The sequence below is a fragment of the Pithys albifrons genome, chromosome 25 (assembly GCF_047495875.1).
Source record: "Pithys albifrons albifrons isolate INPA30051 chromosome 25, PitAlb_v1, whole genome shotgun sequence".
Taxonomy (NCBI): domain Eukaryota; kingdom Metazoa; phylum Chordata; class Aves; order Passeriformes; family Thamnophilidae; genus Pithys; species Pithys albifrons.
The window spans coordinates 3,513,212-3,527,159 of NC_092482.1; the positions used below are offsets into that span (position 1 = coordinate 3,513,212).

At 47.0% G+C, this 13,948-nt stretch overlaps 1 protein-coding gene across 7 annotated transcripts; it reads left to right on the forward strand.

Moving 5' to 3' along the window:
• The first annotated feature begins 5 nt into the window (after nucleotides 1–5).
• On the forward strand, nucleotides 6–13,441 carry STRADA (STE20 related adaptor alpha). 7 transcript variants are annotated; one of them, XM_071577609.1, is made up of 13 exons: nucleotides 6–39; nucleotides 1,011–1,076; nucleotides 3,272–3,329; nucleotides 4,223–4,251; nucleotides 7,803–7,905; nucleotides 8,363–8,484; nucleotides 8,930–9,038; nucleotides 9,153–9,276; nucleotides 9,725–9,896; nucleotides 10,519–10,623; nucleotides 10,758–10,999; nucleotides 11,643–11,685; nucleotides 12,045–13,441. In XM_071577609.1, the coding sequence occupies exons 2-13, from the start codon at nucleotides 1,065–1,067 to the stop codon at nucleotides 12,195–12,197; spliced, it is 1,272 nt and encodes a 423-aa protein (XP_071433710.1). In that variant the 5' UTR covers nucleotides 6–39; nucleotides 1,011–1,064; the 3' UTR covers nucleotides 12,198–13,441. The 7 variants fall into 7 exon arrangements, with proteins under 7 accessions (XP_071433710.1, XP_071433705.1, XP_071433708.1 ...); XM_071577604.1 differs by having other exon boundaries at nucleotides 7–64; nucleotides 1,011–1,100; XM_071577607.1 differs by having other exon boundaries at nucleotides 7–64.
• The last annotated feature ends 507 nt before the right edge of the window (nucleotides 13,442–13,948 follow it).

Below are 13,948 nucleotides of genomic sequence, written 5' to 3' on the forward strand. Positions count from 1 at the left end.
GTTCCGGCGCGGTGACGTCACGCGCAGCGCCTGGCGCCGGTGAGCGGCGGCCGCAGCCTGAGGGGTCCGTGAGGGGCTGGGGGGGGTGTGCGGACACCGCGGCTTTGTGGGGTCACCTCGCGGGGATCACCGGCCTTACCGCTCCCCTGCGGCCCTCCAGGGCTGGGGCTGGGTGAGGGGCCCAGGGGGGACTCGGAAGTGGCGGTGCTTTGCGGGGACACCGCGGGCACCAGGTGGGTGAGGGGCCTGGGGTGGGCCCGGGGGTGTCGGAGCGTTGTGAGGGCACCGGGCGGTGCTTACCGGGGTTATCGCACCCCTTGGGGCCTGTGGCCGCTGGGCAGGGTGTGTGAGGGGCCGTGGGGGCGTTTGGGGGTCTCGGTGCTTTGCGGGGATCCCGAGCGGTGCTTGCCGGGGTTACCGCGCTCCTCAGGGGGCCCCATGAGGGGTCTGGGGCCAGCTCGGGGGTCTCAGTGCTGTGTGGGGATCCCGAGCGGTACTTACCGGGGTTACCGCCCCCCTGAGTGGGCTCCATGAGGGGCCCGAAGGCTTCTCGGAGGTCTCGGTGCTTTGTGGGGGTCCAGACGGTGCTTACCGGAGTTACCACACCCCTGAGGGGCCCGGGGGGCTCTCGGGGGTCTGGGTGCTTTGTGGGTGTCCCGGGTGCTGCTCGGGGGGTTCGGTGATCTCTGAAGGTCCCGAGCGGTGCTTACCGGAGTTACCGCACCCCTGAGGGGGCTTCGTGAGAGGCCCAAGGGCTTCTCGGGGTTCTCGGTGCTTTGTGGGGATCCCGGGGGTGCTCACCGGGGTTTCCTCTCCCCGGGTGGCTCTCGGTGCTTTGTGGGGATCCTGAGGGTGCTCACCGGGGTTCCCTCTCCCTCCCCGGGTGGCTCTCGCGGGTCTCGGTGCTTTGTGGGGATCCTGGGGGTGCTCACCAGGGTTTCCTGTCCCCGGAGGGCTCTGGGTGTGCCGTCGCCGCCCGGCTCGGGGCTGACACGGCTCTGTGCCCGCAGGTGTGTCCGCCCTTTCTGCTGCGCTCGCTCCCTCCCTCCCACAGCGGCGGATCCATGTCTTTCCTTGTAAGTAAACCCGAGCGCATTAGGGTGAGTGTTGAAGACTTTCCAGCTTCCCTCGGGTCGGTACGAACGAGCCTCGCGCTTGTGCGGAGGGGCCGGGCCTGGAGAGCACCGGGAAAGGCGCAGGGAAACTTTGATAGAATGGATTGGGTTGGAAATGACCTCTGAAATCATCAAGTCCAACCCTTGATCCAACCCCACTGTGATCACACACTGGTGATCACAGTAGGGTTGGATCAAGATGTGGTGGATTCTCACTCAGTGTCACATCCATAGAATCCCAGAATGGATTGGGTTGGAAAAGACCTCCGAGATCATCAAGTCCAACCCTTGGTCCAACTCCAGTCCCTTTACCAGATCATGGCACTCAGTGCCACGGCCAAGCTCAGCTGAAAACCCTTCAGGGATGGGGAATCCACCCCCTCTCTGGGCAGCCCATTCCAATGCCTGAGCACTCTCTCTGCAAAGAATTTCTTTCTAATATCCAACCTAAACCTCCCCTGGCAGACTTAAGGCCACGCCCTCTTGTTTTACTGACAGTTGTATGGGAGAAGAGACCAACCCCCACCTGGCTACAACCTCCTGTCAGGGAGTTGTAGAGAGTGATGAGCTCTGCCCTGAGCCTCCTCTTCTCCAGGCTGAACACCCCCAGCTCCCTCAGTCTCTTCTCACAGGGCTTGTGCTCCAGTCCCCTCACCAGCATTATCACAGAATCACAGAATGGATTGGGTTGGAAAAGCCCTCCGAGATCATCAAGTCCAACCCTTGGTCCAACTCCAGTCCCTTTACCAGATCATGGCACTCAGTGCCACGGCCAAGCTCAGCTGAAAAACCTCCAGGGATGGGGAATCCACCCCCTCTCTGGGCAGCCCATTCCAATGCCTGAGCACTCTCTCTGCAAAGAATTTCTTTCTTTAATTACAGAGTTGGATGTGCAGTCAGTGCTGGTTAAAAAGCACCATGCTCAATTAATTATTGCTCATATCTCCTTGGTGAGCAGGGCAGGAGGGCTGAGATGGGCTTTGTGATTAAGTAAAAGGACCACAATGCTGTTTATTCTCAGCTTTTCTTTAAGAAGTGGCTCCTCACCTGTCCCACCACGGTTTGTGGAGTTTTCACTTTGCTTGCAAAGCTAAACACAACAGCTTTGTTTAATTCTGCTTTTTTTTAAGGTTTCCTGCAACAAAACCACTTAATGCATTAAAATGATATTGTTATATAGAAGTTTGGAGTCATCATCACCTAAAGACTCATTGGTGCTTTCTAGGACTGGCTCCCTTTGCAGTTAAAAAAAAAATTAGCTGTTTTTTAAATGATTTTGCCAAGTTGAGAAATTCTACCCTGGGAGTGTTTGTGATTTGTTGTTTAATACTGAATTTATGAGCAACACTGCAAGCTCAAAATTGCATATTCTGTTATGTATATATATATTATATATATATATTTATATATATAATGTGTATTATTTTGTGTATTATTATGTGTATATATATATTATGTGTGTATATATATATAACGTGTATTATTATGTGTATATATATTTTTCTTTGAATTACATAGTCTATTAAGTATATATATATATTATGTGTATTATTATGTGTATATATATTTTTTTCTTTGAATTGCAGTGTTGGACAGTGGTAGAAACATTCCTGTGCACTGTCTAATGCTGTGAATTTCAGACATGAATTTTAGAACAGAGCAACAGCTTTAAAACATTTATATTCTATTTTTACATTCAATCAATAGATACAAGCCCAAGATATTTAAACTCTCTTAAGATATCACCTATTTTTTAATACCTGTTACACCAAAACCCCAATTTATTTGCCTGTATAAGGGAGTTTTATCATGCTGGTTGTTTTTATTGTATGTGCATGGACACAGACTTGTTTGAATTATTAAAATGATGTTAATTTTGAATTATTAAGATGATGTTAATTTTGACTTACTAAAATGATGTTAATTTTGAATTATTAAGATGATGTTAATTTTATTGGAAGTGCATGTGTTGTTCCCAAACACAAACAGAAAGGAATATCCTTGTGCAGAAGGAGGATGTCACTGAGGATGCAGCAAATCATTGTCACACCACAGTGGAGTCATTGAAATTACATGAATTTTTGGTGGGGAAGGGGGAAATGAAACTGGTCTCAGATGGAATAACTGACTGTGAGGAGGATTTTTGTTTCTTCCAGCGTTGGGTGTCTGAGAAGTTCATTGTTGAGGGTTTAAGAGAGTTCGAGCTGTTTGGAGGTAAGTTTTTACTCTTGTTAGAAAGGTTTTATTTTAGCTGTTAATGTGGTAGTAAAGATGCATCTTAGCACTAAAATTGATGAATAAAACCTGGTTGTAGCACCAGGTCTGGTTATTCCAGCTGGCTGAGCTCAGAAATTTAACATGGAAGTGTCCAAGCTCCAGGAAGTTACTTGGAAATCAATTCCATGTTGATGACTGTGCTGTTTTTATTCTTTATTTCTTAGCATAACCAATTTTTTTTTTCCCTATGCCAAAGATAGATTTAAGGTTTGGGAAAGTTAATTATGATTTTCTGAGTAAAACTGGGTTTTAGAGCTGGATTTTTAACCCTGATTGCTGCCCAGTGTGTCTGCAGGGAGCTGATGGGCTCTGCTTCTTGCACAAACCCCCAAATTGCCCACCAGGATGCAGAATTCCTGGTCAGTGACATGGAAAACAGTCAGCATGGGAAATGTGTCTAGATCTTGAGCTTTCAGGTGCACTGGGAGAATTTTTATTACTTTGAATAATTTTAAGTCATTTCTTCTGTATTTAAATGTCCTCTTTGTGTTTAGAATCCTAAAGAGTTTTGGTTAGAAGAGACTTTTAAAGGTCATGTAGTCCAATCCCCCTGCAATGACAGAGGGATAATAATCAGGGCTACAATTAAAAAACAAAGTCACCTTATTTTTATGTCAAATAAATCAACAGTAGCACAACTTGAATCTCTTTAACTCCCAAACATGTGTTGCAATTTTATGTGTAAATTACATGTCTTTGTATAAACCCAAAAACTGTGTAAATTTGGTATTAAGAAGTGTCCTGTAGGGTCATTTAATCAGTTTTCCAACTATATTTTAATGGGTGTCTGTTGAACACAACATGGTGAACAATTAATTTCTTTACTCCAGAGCAGCCTCCGGGTGACTCTCGGAGAAAAGTAAGTGACTTGTGCAGGCTGTGGTGCTGTGGTTCATTGCATGGAGATTATTCCTTGTGGAAGTTTGATTTTTTTTCTTTTTATCTTAGTTATATATCTCATCTCTGTATTTAGCTCTACCAATGTGGAAACAGGTTTCACCCTGGAGTGGAGATTTTGGTGTGTGGCTTTCAAACAATCAAAAATTTAAGCTCACTCTCTTGGATTTGTATTTGTGTTGTCCTCCCCTCTCCCCCCCAGCCCCTCAAGGGGCTCTTTTGAAGGGGATTTAGATCTGATTCTTCAGAGAATGAAGCAAGGGGTTAGTTTGATGGTCCTCACAGCCAATTCCATGTTTGCTTTGCCTCCTAAAACTGAAATCACTCCCAGACAAGGGATGTTCAGAAAAGTACAGCCAAAATGCAGCAGTTGAAACATTTTCCTTGATGGTGTTTGTTCTCCAGGCCCTGATCACAGAATGATAGAATGGGTTGGGTTGGAAATGACCTCTGAAATCATCAAGTCCAACACTTGATCCAACCCCACTGTGATCACCAGCCCAGGGCACAGAGTGCCCTGGGCTGGTGATCACAGTAGGGTTGGATCAAGACATGGTGGATTCTCAGTGCCACATCCATAGAATCACAGAATGGATTGGGTTGGAAAAGACCTCCAAGATCATCAAGTCCAACCCTTGGTCCAACTCCAGTCCCTTTACCAGATCATGGCACTCAGTGCCACGGCCAAGCTCAGCTGAAAACCCTCCAGGGATGGGGAATCCACCCCCTCTCTGGGCAGCCCATTCCAATCCCTGAGCACTCTCTCTGCAAAGAATTTCTTTCTCATCTCCAACTTCAATTTCCCCTGGCAGAGCTTGAGCCCCCTTGTCCTATCGCTGAGTGCCTGATCCCTCTCTGGTTCATAATGAGCACATAAAATAACAACTTATAATACAATATTTTAGTCTAAATGATTCCCCCCATCCCACACTGAAACACCTCTGTGTGCAGGTGTTGCTCTCATTTAGCTAATTACAAACATGAATTAAGTGTGATCTGATTATAACTGTCAGCTCATTGCTTATAATTGATTTTTGTGCCAGTGTCTGTAATTTACTGGCACAAACAAAGCTGAAAATACGTTTTTATGGAATGTTTTGTGTAAAATTTATTAAATCCACACCTTTTTTTTAATGGCTGAGTGTTACACATACACTGGGCTGGAAGCAAATTGAGATTAGAATTGGTTCTGTTTTTTTAAAGTGTTCAAGTTTGGAGTTTTTTGCTGATTCTCATTTTGATTTTTACATCAGTAAAAGCCTGTTGTTTTCCATCAGGACTATAGAACAAGGTAAATAATTTGGGGAGAGGGGTGGGAGGAAAGGTTTTATTGATGCTGAAGGTGAGGGAGGGAATGAGGAGGTGGAGAGGAAGGCAGCAGAACAAGCTGCTGTTCCCTCTTCCTGCCTCAGAGGAATGTCCTTTGGCAAATGCAGATCCTTGCAAGCATCATAACTGATTGTGTGGTGGCATTTACACCAGTACTTGCCTTTCAAAGATTAATTTCCCTTAAATCTCAAATTAAAGTCAGCTCCAGGAGCTGTGAAGGCAGCTCTGAGTGAATGTCAGGCCATAAAGCTGCTCACATGTGACTCCACCTTGACCATACACCAAAAATGACCCTGTGTGAAACCACTGAGGGGCTTTTTGCAGTATCTCATAAATGACATTTCAGTTTAACTTTCTTTTTTTAATCCCCTGTATGATGTGATAAGTTTCTGGTAGAGCTCCTTTTGCATTAACTCTGTTATTGGTCACTGCTAACGTGAGGAGAGGTGAGTGAAGACTCAAGAAGGGAATTTACAGTAGTTTTCCATTACTGTACAGCATACACCATTAATAAGATTAAATTTATTTAATTCTCTGCATCTGTTTTGTTGGCTTTTGCTCTGTCTGGAGTGGACTTTATTAAACCAAACCCCTCACTCACTGCTCAGTGTCTCACCAGCTGTCACTGCTCCATAACTGCTTCCATCTCCCTGGTGCTGCCTTTCTGCTTCAGAGGTTTCCATCTGCCTGTGTGTCTGTCCTGGCAATCCTGCTGTTGGCAGGACTGTGAAACTGCTGCAGGAAGTGAATGATACACTGAGATCAGAACTGACAGGCCTCTTCAGCAGAAGTTTGCAGTTGCTGCCTGTTCCAGCCAAGGAGCAGCACTGCAGTGTCAGGATTAGGAGAAGGGATTTGGGAGTGCTGATCCTGGAACAGGACTGAGCTGTTTGAGCTGAAATTAGACCATAACTCTGATCACACATCTTAATTTTTGCCTTTTCCCTTACTGGAAAATACTTTAGTGTGCTGTTCATAGCCAGGTGAAAAGGTGGAACTTGGGAAGTTTGACTCTTGGTTTACTCCAAAGTACACTCAGGGACCCAGAGGGAATTTGCAGCAAATTCCTGCTCTGCTCTTTCCAGTTACCTTGGGCTGAGGGTAGAAGAGCAAGTTCCTTGTTTTTCAGTTGTCACTGTGTTGTTTCCATCTTTCAGTGCTGGAAATAAAAAAGGGAGTTTGCTGTCACACCAGGAAAAGGCACAAACCTCTTCTGCTTCATGTACCATGAGAAAAGGTCTGATAAAGGGCATTTGCAGTGGAGGAAGAATGAGGTGGAAAAATTGAGCTGGCGTTCCAAATGTCAGGAGGAGTTAATGTGCTGGAAATCTGAGATAACTAAATACGATTTTAGACACCAAATTAATTCTAATCCTCATTTGGATGCTCTCCTTGTGACTTTGGAATTCGAGGGAGTTGGAGGGTATAAAGGAACTGGTAAGAACATTGAAGTTTGTCATCTGAAAATCCTGCTTGGGAAGATGTGAGTGTGTGTAAATAAGGCAGAGAGCTTTGTGTCAGATGGAGGGAGGGAAAGCTGACAGGTTGCTGTCAGGGATGCTGCTTCCACATGTGCTGGTGGGGGGATTTTATCCCTTTCCCCCCCTTTTTTTTCTCTAAGCACTAATGCTTTGCAGTTTTGCTTTCATTTGGAGCTTCTCTTTTCACATCTGTCTGATTTTCTTCATCACTTGTGCCATTCAGCTGTGCTGGGCTTATCCCAGGTGAGCAGGAGAAAAGCAGGAGCCCCAGAATCCACCAGGAACTGCCACAGGGCAGGGGAGTGCTGGGAACGAGCTCCCCTTGGGCTCCTGCTCAGGCTGCAGGAGGTGGCACAGGAGTTTGAAATCAATGGGAGAAAGGCAGTTACCTTAAAGCAGTGCTTAGGCTCTCCTGGGAAATAATAATTGGCTTTATCCAAATATTCCTGAGTCAATTCCAGCTTACAGTGATTAACAACCTGCCTGTTGCTTGTTTGGTAACACAGATGTCTGGATCTTCTGAAACGAGGCATCTCCTGAATTTCAATTGACACATGACTGTTTAAAAGTATTTTAACAGCAATTGAATCATCTTCTGTATTCAATACTGTCTTGTTATTTTGAGGTGTATGATGATACAAGGCACAGATGATTTTCCAGCTGGTGACCTTTGTTGCTTTTGCCCTGGCTTTGTTTTCCCCAGACAAATGAGGCGAGCTCCGAGTCGATAGCTGCCTCCCCCAAAAGGGACACCATGAGCACCTTCCTCCCAGACAGCACCTGCTACGAGCTGCTCACCATCATAGGTAATTCTGGAGGGCTTTGCAAAGAAAATACCTCTGCAGATTGTTGGCCTTTTCTTGATTGATTGCTTATTTTTGACAAGAGGTGCCTGTTATCTTTGATTTTAGACTCCCCTGAATAAGAAATGAGATGTCAGTCCTAAAGGCTTTCAGCTGGGAGGTGGGGCAGCAGAAACAGCCTGAAACCTGCCCTTGGGGGTGTCCTTGTCTTAATCACTTGATTTCTACCTCAGTCCTGAATTTGAAGGAGAGGATAATATTACTGGCTGGGAGGATTCCTCTCAATGGGATACCTGCCAAGGGAAGTGGTATCTGATGGAACAATTACTCTTTTTCACAAGGCCAAAAATAGTTTCAGTAAAGGAGTGTGGAGACTGTTGAAGGGTCCGGGGCTGGGGGAGCTCTCCAGAGACTTGTGGTGCCACAGGTGTTGCTGAAGCTTTAGTGCCTTCTCTTGCAGGCAGAGGCTTTGAAGACTTGATGGTTGTGAACCTGGCGAGGTACAAACCCACAGGAGAGTATGTGACTGTCAGGAGGGTGAACCTGGAGGCCTGCACAAATGAAATGGTCACATTCCTGCAGGTAACACCAACCAGGGGCCAAGTGCAGGAGGGGACAGACAGAGCTTGCCAGTGCTGCAGTCATGTTTCTGCATTTACTGAATCTAATCAAAATACAGAATCATAGAATGGATTGGGTTGGAAAAGACCTCCGAGATCATCAAGTCCAACCCTTGGTCCAACTCCAGTCCCTTTACCAGATCATGGCACTCAGTGCCACGGCCAAGCTCAGCTGAAAAACCTCCAGGGATGGGGAATCCACCCCCTCTCTGGGCAGCCCATTCCAATCCCTGAGCACTCTCTCTGCAAAGAATTTCTTTCTCATCTCCAACTTCAATTTCCCCTGGCAGAGCTTGAACCCATCGTGCCCCCTTGTCCTATTTGAGTGCCTGGGAGAAGAGACCAACCCCCAGCTGGCCAGAACTTCCCTTCAGGGAGTTATGTATTTTTTATTTATTTTATTTTAGGGGGAACTTCATGTTTCCAAGCTCTTCAACCACCCCAACATTGTGCCATACAAAGCAACTTTCATAGCTGACAACGAGCTGTGGGTGGTGACATCTTTCATGGCCTATGGTAGGTGGAGAGGGGATAGCTGTGTCTGGGCATCATATCGTGTGAAAGGAGATGGAAGAGATGAAGTGTCCCTGGGGCTTTTGTTCTGACAGGTGGTGTTTTGTTTCTTTTTAGGCTCTGCAAAAGATCTGATCTGTACCCATTTTATGGATGGGATGAGTGAGCTGGCCATTGCCTATATCCTCCAGGGGGTACTGAAGGCACTTGACTACATCCACCACATGGGCTATGTACATAGGTATTAAAAATACAGATGGATCCATTTTCCTTCTGTTGGAAGTTCTTGGAAATACTGCTCAGAGTGGAGCAGAGAGGATGATTCAGGAGACACAGAACACATTAAGTTTTGTATTACTTTGCTGTTAAAGTAAATCAGTTTGATAATTATGAGAAATTATATCAGTGATCTTAATAAGCTGCATGAAATTGTCACTGTGGAACAAACTTATCCCAAAGACCATGGTATATCTGAAATCAGAGCCCATAAGCTTTAGTCCTGCATTTGTCCTTGTCACAGAAACATTTGGGGACCTGCAAAGGGGGTAAATAGAGTCCTGTTAATGTTTGTAGAAGTGGTTCCTGGATGATTGTTTAGGAGTCTGTGCCCTGGTAGGAGGCTGATCAGGTGTTGTCCTGTGCATTGAGGTAAAGGCAGGGAACCTGACTGTTTCTCCTTTGTTTCCCAGGAGTGTTAAAGCCAGCCATATCCTGATCTCTGTGGATGGGAAGGTGTATCTGTCTGGCCTGAGGAGTAACCTGAGCATGATCAACCACGGGCAGCGACTCAAAGTTGTTCATGACTTCCCCAAATACAGCATCAAAGTGCTGCCTTGGCTCAGCCCTGAGGTCTTGCAACAGGTATGTTTAAAAAAACTGCTTGTGTTTAGTGATCTGTGGTGTCTCTGTAATATTCAGAGTTGGGGCACATTCAGGGGGGTGTAGGGTGGGGGACATGACAAAACCCAAAGTGTTAACTGTTTCTTGGCATGAGCTCTGTCCTCTTTTTTGGTCCTTTTTACCTCAAAACAAGTGACCCCCTAGCTAAGGAGAAACCTATTCCTGTCAGAAGGGGAAATTGCTGAACAGAAGGTGTGCAAATGGAAGGGGGGAGGCAAAGGGTAGAGACAAGAGGAAACGGATCTGGAGTGGGCACAGGGAAACTCTGTCAAATGTATCTGTTTGACTAAATAGTTCAATTGTAGGTACCTCTATGGACTGTCTCATTAGCAAAGTGTCACATCAGATGCCAGGTACCCCAAGGCAGATGCCACCCTGACTAGCTGGCTGATTTCAGTGGCATAAATGTTGCCCTTACCTGTGTTTTAACACACAAAAACCCCCACTACAATAAACCAGTCCATGTGTGGGCTGTGCTATCCCTGCTCTAATCATCTGTGTTTGCTGCTTTGCACAGTGAGTCCTGGGTATTAACCACTCAATCACATCTGAGTCCCCAGGACTAATTATTCTTTTCCTGCAGAACCTCCAGGGTTACGATGCAAAATCTGACATTTACAGCGTGGGGATAACGGCCTGTGAGCTGGCAAATGGACACGTCCCATTTAAAGACATGCCTTCCACTCAGGTAGGGTTTGGAGCCTTTCCCACCCCTCATCCTGGCTCATGGAACTGCCCTGCAGCACTGGGATGTGAGCACAGAAGGCTGCTGTGGGAAGTCCTAACTGTCTGGCTTACTGTGTGTGGTGTTGTTTGTGCCAGATGCTCCTGGAAAAGCTGAATGGGACAGTTCCCCGCCTGCTGGACACCACCACAATTCCTGCTGACGAGCTGACCATGAAGACCTCCCGTTCCAGTGCCAACTACGGGATGGGCGAGAGCGTGGCCATCGGCAACGCGCGGGCGGCCAACGGGGAGCCGGCCCTGCACCCCTATCTACGCACCTTCTCCACCTACTTCCACAACTTCGTGGAGCAGTGCCTGCAGCGCAACCCCGACTTCAGGTAAAGCCCAGTGAGAGCTGCTCTTCAGACCTGGTTAACCTGGGGAGTCAGCAGAGGTGGTTCCAAGTTTTGTTTCTGAAAGTGTAGCGGAGGGAGAATGTGCTCCATCCACTGAGGAGAGCAGTCCAGGTGTGTAGAACACTTCATGTGAAGGCTGTAGAACTCCTTTACACCCTTCTGGGGGGAGCAGAATGGTGCTGCACATCAAGGAAACAAACTGAACAACTGGAATTTCTGGGCCCTGTTGAGACCATTTTCTCCCAGTTCCCATCACTCGAGTGGCTGCTCTTCAGCCAGCAGAGAATTATGATGGGAAGCATTCAAGAGGTGTGTTTTCCTCTGTAGTGGGGGCAGGGTCATCTGTAGCTGTGACAGACTTCTCTGGTGTGTCCCCCTGCTCAGAAACTGTCCTTGGCCAGATGTTGTGGGGAGCAAGTAGGTAATGGAAGGTTAAAAAGAAGGTTGAACTCCTCGCATAAAGTATTATGTGATAATAAATAGTGTTACTGGTGACAAAAGGGAGACACCCAATAGGTGAGAAATGGGAAAGGTAGGAAGGATCCTGGTCTTTCCTTCTGCTGCCTGACTTCAAACACTGACACATTTTTGGGTGTGCTTACTTGATTCTGCCTCCCTCCCACAGGCCAAGCGCAGGCACTCTGCTCAGTCACCCCTTTTTCAAGCAGGTAAGGAACTGATTAACCTGCAGGTAAAGCACAGTGGCTTTGCTGTAGTTGTCTTGCTGTGAGGGTGGGAATGTCGAGTTGCTGAATTTTGTGTGATCTGAAGGGTTAAGTCAGTTTGGTGCAGTTTGGTGATCCTCATTCTCTGGGAGTGCATGGGCTGTTGTCGAAGCATCTCTTACCTGACAGAGGTGGTAAATCTGCCTGTCCTGAGTGCCACAGCCTATTGCGTACTGGGGTGAGGCTGTTCTAACCTGGTCTTTCACGAGACCAACATGTGATGTGTGCCTTTGCTGTGTGGAGTTGCTGCCTGATGCTCTGCCCGGGTGTGGAGCAGCAGCTGAGCCCTCTCCCCGCTGCAGATCAAGCGCCGCGCGTCTGAAGCACTCCCGGAACTTCTGCGCCCTGTCACCCCCATCACCAACCTGGAAGGGACACGGCCCCAGGATCCCAGTGGCATTTTTGGGCTGGTATCAAATCTGGAGGAGCTGGATGTGGATGACTGGGAATTCTAGAGAAACAGGGACAACACGGAGTTCCGGAGGAGCTTTCTGGACATTGTAATTTATTGGTCCTGTTCGTAAAAGCTGATGAATGTTACGCACACAAGAGTTTACAGGTCCTTGGGAAGGAACTTCAACTGCCTGTTTACTTAAGAAAGGTGGCCTGGAGACATGGACAAACCTGAGCTGGAAAAGGATCAACCCAAGGAACTGTGGAGTATTGCACATGGTGCAGGTCCCAGAGCCCCATCCTTGCAGCTGAGCACGGGTAGATCACTTGAGGGGGTTGAGTGAGTTTGTGTAGTTATGATCTCTATTTATGTGTTTCTAAACATCACTGGCTTCCTCATATCACAGTTGAGGCTGCATGTCCCTACCCTCTGTGATTCTTTCTCTTTTAAGGGTGCCTTAGAGTTGAGGGGAGATGGGCAGCTCTTAGTTTGGGCATTTTTGTAGAACTAGTCAGATTCCTGTTACAGTGTTGTCACAGGGCAAGTTTTGATGGCGGAAAAAGGGATTATGTTCTTAGTTACTGCTTTGTGAGGGAAAATGGGAGATCAAAGACAATCTGATGCCGTTCCAGGCACTCCTGCTGCCCTGGGCATTCCTCTGCAGCACTGGATTCTTCCAGTTCTGGAGAGGGCTTTGGAAGACTCCTCGCCCAGTGCTGAGTACTCTGAACTCCAGGTCAGCCCGGGCCTTCCAGCCTCCCCTCCCAGCTGCCTCTGTCACCAGAGCAGTGGATGCCTGTACCACGTACCAGCTTTTCTGTCCCCATCCAGCTGAACCTCATGCTGGCTGGGCTGGTTTCACAGCACACAGCACTCTTACCAGCTTAGTGATTTACCCTGGCACAGAGGAGAAGCAAGTTGATGCTCCTACTAAATCCTCTTGTTCACGACCCCTGTACAGAATTGAACTTCACCCTTCCATTCCCATTGCTGTTCTGCCTTCCCCAAGTGACTGACGTGGCTCCCTGTGATTCATGGCTGTGTGATTGCCCATTGCACCATTCCATGGTGTTTTTTTTTTTATTGGAGGTGTATTTAAGGCTTTTAGTTTGACTTTTCTAAGGACCAGGGTGCTGGAGGTTGTCTACTCTTCACTGAAGCACTGAGAACCCTTGTGTAGGTGCAGTTGATGGGAGTAGTGGTGCTGGCAACAGGTCCTTCTTGTGTTTATAAACTGTACTTGAACCCAGATAAAGTTTGTTACTCTAGTTTTTTGCCAAAACAAATAAAATATTTCTGAAGTTGTTTTTTTTAAGTCTGCTGTTTCTGCAGGATGATGGAGTGAGTCAGAGGGTCACACAGGCTGGCTGTGCATGCTTCCTCTTATCTCCTAATTTTCATACAGCTCACCAGTTCATTCCAGCTGCCCTCATGTTTCAAAGACACATTTCAAAACTAAATCAAGAAGCTGCACTTGCTCTTTTCTGAAAGTTTCCATAAAACCCTTCTTCCAATGCAGGGGTGTTTTCTAAGCTCAGGCCTAGTTCCTCCTCAGGATCAGGTTTGCCTCCTGATTTAATCCTACTATAGTTAAGTAGATCTTAATTTCCTGGTTTGCTATGAAGTCTGCAGCTTGCAAAAATCCTTATCCCTCTCCCAGGGACTGAAGCCCTGGCACTTGCAGGAAGAAAAAGCAGAGTGTCACTTGTCAGGAAGCCTTTGGGGCTGAGCAAATGATGGTCTGGGGCTGGTTTGCTCACAAACAGGGCTGATTCAGCAGGTGTGTTGCCCACTGAAGTTCCATCCTTCTCT

Excerpts from the sequence above, each read along its gene's own strand:
- STRADA (XM_071577604.1), top strand. The coding sequence starts at position 1,065 with ATGTCTTTCCTTGTAAGTAAACCCGAGCGCATTAGG. Across the intron at positions 9,277-9,724 it reads CACATGGGCTATGTACATAG|GAGTGTTAAAGCCAGCCATA; the intron begins GTATTAAAAATA and ends TTTGTTTCCCAG. Across the intron at positions 9,897-10,518 it reads GCCCTGAGGTCTTGCAACAG|AACCTCCAGGGTTACGATGC; the intron begins GTATGTTTAAAA and ends CTTTTCCTGCAG.